At 40.2% G+C, this 8,011-nt stretch overlaps 1 protein-coding gene across 1 annotated transcript in view; it reads left to right on the top strand.

Annotated features, from left to right (window-relative positions):
• The window catches only part of PROSER1 (proline and serine rich 1), a 31,551-nt gene continuing 23,540 nt past the window's right edge, over nt 1-8,011 (top strand). The window contains exons 1-3 of the mRNA XM_010835729.1: nt 1-583; nt 3,626-3,691; nt 5,948-6,016. Of these exons, the coding sequence (XP_010834031.1) occupies nt 539-583; nt 3,626-3,691; nt 5,948-6,016 (180 nt within the window). The 5' untranslated portion in view covers nt 1-538. The remainder of the gene's footprint in view (nt 584-3,625; nt 3,692-5,947; nt 6,017-8,011) is intronic.

Below are 8,011 nucleotides of genomic sequence, written 5' to 3'. Positions count from 1 at the left end.
CGGGGAGTGAGCGAGAGCTGGGCCATGAGGCCAGCTTCGCCGCGGTGAGGGGCAGCCGAGGCGCTGGTGCGGGCCGAGAAGCTGGTGCCTCCCTCCTCGCCGGCCGCAGGATTCGGGGCGCGGGTGCCTCTGCTTCTCGGGCCGCTACCCCCGGGAAGGCTGCTTCCCCGATCTTCTTCCGGCGGCGCCTGGCCTTGCGCTGCGGGGACAGACGCTCTGCCTCGGGCCGCCGAACGCCGGGTTTTCTCTGCGGGACTCAGAGGACCCGGCTCCTCCCCGAGCGGTCCTGAAGCTTTGTGTAAAGAAGCCGGGGAAGCCTGACGGGTTTTGTTTTGTTTTTAATAAAAAGTTTTTATAAGTCCCCATTTTTAGAAATTTTTGCAGACTTTGAAGTCCTCTACCTCTTGCGCAACCTTCCTCCTGCTCCTCGAGTCTTTTTCCTTAGCTGGAAACATTTTTTACTCTCGGAGCGGACCGGGGATGATCGTTTTGTAATTGAAACTGTAACTGTTAAAACCTCGTCGAGATAGTAGTCAAGATGGACAAAAAGTCCTTTGAAATGGTGCTGGATGAAATTAGAAAGGTAATTGCACTTAATTCCTTCAATCTCTGAGTTACGAATTCTCATGATTTGTCCTTTTTGGGGAACTGCGAGCAGATTGTGTAAAATACGGATATAAGGGTTGCAAAACTGGTTGGAATTTTAACGTCTAGTGGTAGGAGTTTATATCTTGATACGTTTCACGATACGAAACGGAGATTTTTGCTAACTCCAAACTGCTCGAGAATCAGACCGGTATTGCGGAGCTTATATTTAGAGCCCTCGGTTCCCAAGCCCGCCCTACAAATCTTGAATCACTGTATTTTTGGATAAGTGATTTCGTATTTCTAAACCGATTTCCTCATCTTTCAGTAAGATTGACTGAAAACTAAAAATACGTAGAAAGTTTATTTAACGGTGGTTATGATGACAGGATTTTTAAGTTTGAGTGTAAGCAGACTGTTGCCTCGGCAGGACAAAATTAGTATCCTAATAAAAAGTGTGGCATTAAGCTTAAAGGCAGATTCTTAGGAATGGACTTAAATAACTCGCATTTCAAAACTTTTTTCCTTCTGCTTGCCAGGTTTTTGCTTCGTTTTGAGACTATTGTAGCCTACATCCCACCAGACAGCAAAAAATTTAAAAGAATTGGAATGTAGCCTTGAGGCTTTAACAGTATTTTAAGCGCAAAAAGTTAAGCCTTTACAAAATTAAACCTGAAAATACTGACAGACCATTCGTATGTTAATACAGGGTCCTTTGCTTAGAATGTCAGGGCTGTTTCCTCGCCATTTTCATATTTTCAAGACCCTTGACTGAGGCGGAAAGACTTGTTACCTTGTGCACTGGTGATTATTATTTATTTCAGCATGTGAAATTATTAATAAAATTGCCTGTTTTTCTTCATTCTGTATAAGGCAAAATGCTGTTTTCCTTCATCCTTTGTTAATGTTTTTTTTTTTCAAATTTGCATGTTAGGCTACATTTGTAATGCTATTGAGTATTCTTTTTTTGAATCAAAATAAAATTTCTGCTTTTGCAAATCCAATTTGCCCCAAAAAAATCTGCAATAAAAGGTCAGCCTGCTGAGTACATACTTAGAATTTGCCACAATTTGTTAATGAGCTGATGTTAAACTACTGTCTATGAGAAAACAATTTGTTCAGGGAGAGGAGTCGATTTCTTTTGGAAGCTCTAGGGTGTCGGTTTGTATATTCTCTCCCTGCTAAATTGTGGAAAGATGACATGGTAAATACTAATGAAAGGAATAGGAACTTTTCTAGAGATTAAAGTCAAATTCATAACATAAGTCCCTTATTTCTGGTCTGAAATCAAGATGTATCTTTTTCTGCCTGTGCCGAATAATTAGATACATCAACATAGTACTAGGTTATTAAAATAGGATAAAAATATAGTGTATCTAAGTATGAGATTTACTGTTGGCTTTTCAAAATTGCTCTCAGACTTTGTAAGTCAGTTTAAACCAGGTAATCTCTTCCTGAGTGTTAGCATTATGTCTGTAGGTAATACTAGCTGTCACTATTGTCATTTAAAAACAAAGGCATGTAAGAAGACACTAGAAAAAGAAATAGGAAGAAGAAAGGAGGGGGGAAAGCAATATGTAATCTGCTTTCTAAGAAGAGGCTAATAATAATATTCATTATTGAGCACTTAGAGGGTGCTTGTTCCAAGTACTTCCTCCACGCGTTATTTGATTTAATCTGCCGAATAGCTCTGGAGATGTGAGTTCTATACCCCTCATTTTACAGATGGCACTTCTAGTCTCTGGAGGTTAACTAGCCAGCTCAAAGTTACCCAACTGATAAGGGAGGGGGTTCAGTGTTCAAGGTCAGGGGTTCTGACTCCAGCTATGGTGTTGTGCTTGGGGATACAGCTGGGCCTCTCCAGTGCTGATAAAAGAATTAAGACATGACTTGGCATCAACATAGTCCAGGATTTGGGCCAGAAACTTGCTCTTGATTGTGTCCGGTAATGGCAATAATAAACTCCCAAGAGTACATTATCCAGAATCCCATTCCTTTCCCTTTTTCATGAAAATTCAACTACTGAGCTCCCTGCATGTTTCTTTGTTGACTGGTCATGGTGTTCTAGCAGCATGATGCATGTAGAAAGTACAATTATGATTGCTCTGGAATGAATGCAAAGGGATTAGTTCATTTGGGGGGTGGGGTATGATTGACCATATTTTTATATGCTAGAAAGTACTATATACTAGTACTGTCCATATTCCTATATACTAGAAAGTGACCCCTACAGTAAATCTAGTTATGATCTGGCACCATACAAAGGGGATTAGTGGATTTTTAATGAGTGGTTGTTACCAGATTGTGACAGTCTGCTATTTCCATCTCTAAGCTTAGCATGTAGTTGCCAGGAGAATCATACATGATTTCCTGTGGCTCTAGATGGTGCTGCGTCAAGGCCACAAACTTCCCTCTGAACTTGTGTCACATTTACTCTTGACTCTTTTAATCCTGAGGTGGGTAGTGATTGGTGTTCCCTTCTGTGGGTGAAGAGGCTCTCAGGGCAATTAAAATACCTCCCAGAGACCACACTGCCAGTTGGTGGCAGGCACACGGGTTGGCATCTAGGTTCCTATCTCAGTAGAAACACTGAGAGCCTGGACTAGACCTTGTTTTACGCATGTGTTTCTATCAGTTAGTGCATATAGGTGTGCAGTAAATAATTATCTGCTGAATGAATAATGGCTAGTACATTTAACTTTAAAAATGATGGTTTGGTTGAGTTTGGGGTGATTTAAAACTGCAATCACTTTTACAGGAATACTTAATTTCTATTAATGTAGAATCTTATCTGTTAAAATTCTACTCCTTTCCTTTGTAGGAGTGAGTAGGGAGGCCAGGGGTTTTCCTGGTGTCTAATTGTATCCCTAACAGCATGGAACCCCAAAGGTAGAATGTCACATCACCATGGTGACTTTATCAGCCTCCTTGTCTCAGGGCTACAGAAGGTCTGCCGCTGTTTGAGTTGCATAGGCAACTTTCATGTATGCATATTGCTGTTCTGCTTACATATATTTATTCTGTTTTTCTGTGTTTTTAGGCTGTTTTGACAGAGTACAAATTAAAAGCGATTGAATATGTACACGGATATTTCTCTAGTGAACAGGTATTCTTTTGTTTATTTAAGCAAAAGCTTTTTTTTTTTAATATATTTTTTTAACAGTGATGTTCTGATTAGTGCCTTTACTTATTTACCTACTGATCAAGTTCAGAATTGCTTTTACTTTGTTGCTCTGTTTATTCAGGAACTTTAGAAGCTTTTGGTTTTAACAGAAAACTTTACATAATTTATAGTTGGCATATTTTATAAGCATACCCACTTTCATCACGATATCATATGCTAAAATGATTTTAAAATGCAGTGTCTGAAAAACACAGTTCAAAGTGTTTATATTCTGAGCACAGTATCATGTCTGTAAACTTCTAACAGTTAACATACCCAAATTTGTACAGTGTTTATGAGTCAGTAATTGCAGAATTCACTGCAATTTATACAACTTGGAACAAATGGTAATATATGTTCTTATGTGAAGCCACGAATAAGAAAAAGAAATAGTGTCTAATAAGTAGTTTCTGTATCTTCCAGAAGACTGATATTATCAAGTGGGATTGTTTAGTGGAAACTTTCACCCAACTTTAGGAGTTTGCTGATTTTGAAAAGTAAGTTTGCGTGTATGTACACACATGCGGAGACAGCTGGATTTCCAAGGAATACTTGGAAAATACTTGATAGAGATACGAAGCAGAAATAAAAATGTACATCTGGAGAACAGTTCTGGGAAATGGTGGGAACATGAGTAAGGTAGACAGTGGATGAAACTGTAGATTGAGTTAGTAAGTAAATGCCCCAACTTTTCATCTCTTTCTCAAGACTTTCAAAACTGGAATAACATTAAGACTAGTTCTGCCTCCTAAATTCCTGAGAGCTACTCTGTGATTTGCACATGTTGCTACCTGTTTAATGAGTGGTTTCCAGATGTCCCATAACTTTTCACAGTGCTTTTTTTTTAAACATAAATGTTTCAGGAAGATTTGTAATTTTACATAGCTGATAGCTTTTCTTTCCTTCTCTTGTATGTGTTTCTGTGTATACGTGTGAAATTTTGTAGAAAACTTCCCATAGTAGAAATTTAATGACTTTGCTACAGTCATTAAAAATTTTATCAAGCTATTTCCCAAGTGTGGTCTTATAAGCCTACTTACTATAAAGCATATCTCCCATCCTGTATCAGACATGATAGTTTATAAAGTCCTATGGTTGGTGTAGTCCCGGGTAGCATTCACTGTGTGTAGTAAAAACATTATTCCCATAAAAGGAAGGACATGCTCTCTTATCAAGTTGTATAGAAAGTACAATAACTGTTGGCTACTTATGTATCTCTCAGTGAGGAGTGAGAAGTGTTTTTACTCTTCTTTACATACCACCCCATTTTCTAGTGTTAACTTTGCTTTGTGGAATAATTGAACCCGTAACATTTTGAGGAACTCAGAGTAAAAGAATTCATTAACCCAGATTTCATTATCCTCTCATCCTGAGTCTTTGTTGTTGTTCCTTTTGGGGTGTCCTTGGAAGCGGTGAACCCGGAGACTGCAGTGCTGTGGTTTCTGTGCACCTCTCCCTGGCCATGGCACAGTGTCTCCCTCATTCACTTGAACTTGGCTGGTGGTAGTACGAGAGAGCCTGGCTGGCTGTGCTCTCAAAGTGACTTACTATTTAGAAGCTGCTGGCATGATTCAGGGTAATTCTCACCTTTTTAGAGAATAGATCTGTGGTCTAAATCAGAATAGTATGTTCTCCACATCTGAGTTAGAGAGTAGAAGTTAGTGGGCCACCACTAACCCACACTACTGAAGACCTTTTTCTATGATTAAAACTGTCCTTCTCCACTAAATGTTTTAAAGCTTTCTATTCATACTGTATCTTTATATTCCTAAGCGAACATTTTATGTCCATCTAGTACTTTTCCAACTTTCTTTTTCTCCAGGTACTTTCTTCTTTCCCTGCCTTATACATTCCTTTATTTCTAGTCCAAGACTGTGTGCGGCAGTGGGAATGCTCTCTCTCTGCACTGACCACGATGGTAGCTACCAGCTGCACACGGCTGTTGAGCCCTCCCTTACCATGTGGCTTATGCCAGTAAGGAACTGAGTTTTCTCTTTGATTTGGTTTCACTTGATTTAAATGTAAGTAGCTGCACGTGGCTACTCCGCCTCACAGTCTAAACTCTGGTGTCATGCTTATGCCTCGTCATCTGGGCCCAGCAGCACACTTTGAATAACGATTCAGAGTACAGAAATAAATCTTGTAGAAATGTTTGCAAACACGTTGTCGGTAGAGCTAAATTAGTTCTTTGCTTTTCAGGTGGTTGATTTACTGAGATATTTTTCCTGGGCGGAGCCTCAGTTGAAGGCAATGAAAGCATTACAGCATGTAAGTAATTTATTTTTCCTTAGAATGTAGGATTTTAAGTATTTTGAATTCTCTCCTCGTATTCTGTAATTCCTCTCAAGTTGCAGTTTGTTTGCTTTAGTTGCAGGCACTAAATTCCGTTATACTTTATTCAAAAATAACTATGTTAAAAACATTAAAGCTTCCCAAATTGTAAAATTCAATCACATGTACTATACTGTTAAGTTGTAGAGTTCTAATTGGCAGATTGGAGTAGAAAATATTTCTAGGCAAGCAAAACATAAGATTCAAATTCATAAGTATTTTTATTTTGGAGAAGGCAATGGCACCCCACTCCAGTGCTCTTGCCTGGAAAATCCCATGGATGGAGGAGCCTGGAAGGCTGCAGTCCATGGGGTCGTGAAGAGTCGGACACGACTGATCGACTTCACTTTCACTTTTCACTTTCATGCATTGGAGAAGGAAATGGCAACCCACTCTAGTGTTCTTGCCTGGAGAATCCCAGGGACGGGGCAGCCTGGTAGGCTGCCGTCTATGGGGTCGCACAGAGTCAAACACGACTGAAGCGACTTAGCAGCAGCAGCAGCAGCATTTTTATTTACTTCCGTTTTTGTGTGTCTTCACCTTCCTGTATTTAGTCTTAGAAGAATAGTCAGACTGATCTGTGCCTGCATTTTTTTAGACCAGTGCTGTCCAAATGACCTTTCAGTGACAATACAAATGTTTTGTATCTGCTCTATCCAATATGGTAACTGGCCACATGTGTTTTTTGTGCACTTAAAATGTGTCATCTGTCTGAGGAATGGTATTTTTAAGGTCTTTGATTTTCATGTAAGCAAGCAACATGTCTAGTGGCTACCATATGGATGGCACAGTGCTAAAGCCTAGATTTTCAGAGGCTCTGAAGTCAAATGGGGTCTGGATGTATAGAGGATTTTCCTGGGAGTATCAGGCACTGCTAGCTTTAAAGAAATCTGCTGATCTTGAGGGCTTCCCAGTGGCTTAGTGGTAAAGAATCCACGTGCCAGTGCAGGAGAAGCTGGTTTGATTCCTGGGTTGAAAGATCCCCTGGAGGAGGACATGGCAACCCACTCCAGTATTTTTGCCTGGAAAATCCCATGGACAGAAGGGCCTGGAGGGCTACAGTCCATGAGGTTGCAAAGAGTTGGTACAACTGAGCGAGCACACAGGCACATACAGATCCTTATCTTCCTAAACTAATTTGCTTAAGGAAGTGTCTGGGTCTGTTAGTGCTTCTTCTCTTTAACAATTGCTTTTTTTCTGCTTTATTTAAAAAAAGAAAAGATTGTCTCACTCATTCACCTATCAGCAAGGGTTGAAAAATGTTTCTCTAAGGACCAAAGAAAAGGAGAGCAAAGCAGAGAGCTTCTGTAAAAAATACTGTTGGGGACCTTGGCTTATTTTATCAGAACAGCAAACTCATGACAAAGCTCTGAAGCCACCTTGCCTATCCACCCACCTTAGAATTAAAACTCAGCAGTGGGAATGCTTCACAGGCACACCTTCATGCACTTAGAGACAAAATCAGTCTGATTTCACTGTGTTCATACTGAAGACTGACTGACAATTAGGTTATGTTCTGGACATTTTCATAAATGAGCTAAAGCAGTAGATCCAAGGTCTTCAGAAATATATAATAAACTTACATATAAGGAAATCAAACTTTTGCAGATATGTAACCGTCCGATAAAACTTTTAGATGTCTGTTTACAAACACGTAAGGGAGCATGCAGTTTTACTAATTCTTTTGGTGATAACAGGTTCAGTTCAGTTCAGTTCAGTCGCTCAGTAGTGTCTGACTCTTCGAGACCCCATGAATCGCAGCACGCCAGGCCTCCCTGTCCATCACCAACTCCCGGAGTTCACTCAGACTCATGTCCATCGAGTCAGTGATGCCATCCAGCCATCTCATCCTCTGTCGTCCCCTTCTCCTCTTGCCCCCAATCCCTCCCAGCATCAGAGTCTTTTCCAATGAGTCAACTCTTCAAATGAGGT

Source organism: Bison bison, unplaced genomic scaffold (genome assembly GCF_000754665.1).
Source record: "Bison bison bison isolate TAMUID 2011002044 unplaced genomic scaffold, Bison_UMD1.0 scf7180017864048, whole genome shotgun sequence".
Classification (NCBI taxonomy): domain Eukaryota; kingdom Metazoa; phylum Chordata; class Mammalia; order Artiodactyla; family Bovidae; genus Bison; species Bison bison.
Note: the sequence above shows the minus strand (reverse complement) of the source record. Positions and strands in the feature narration are given on the sequence as shown.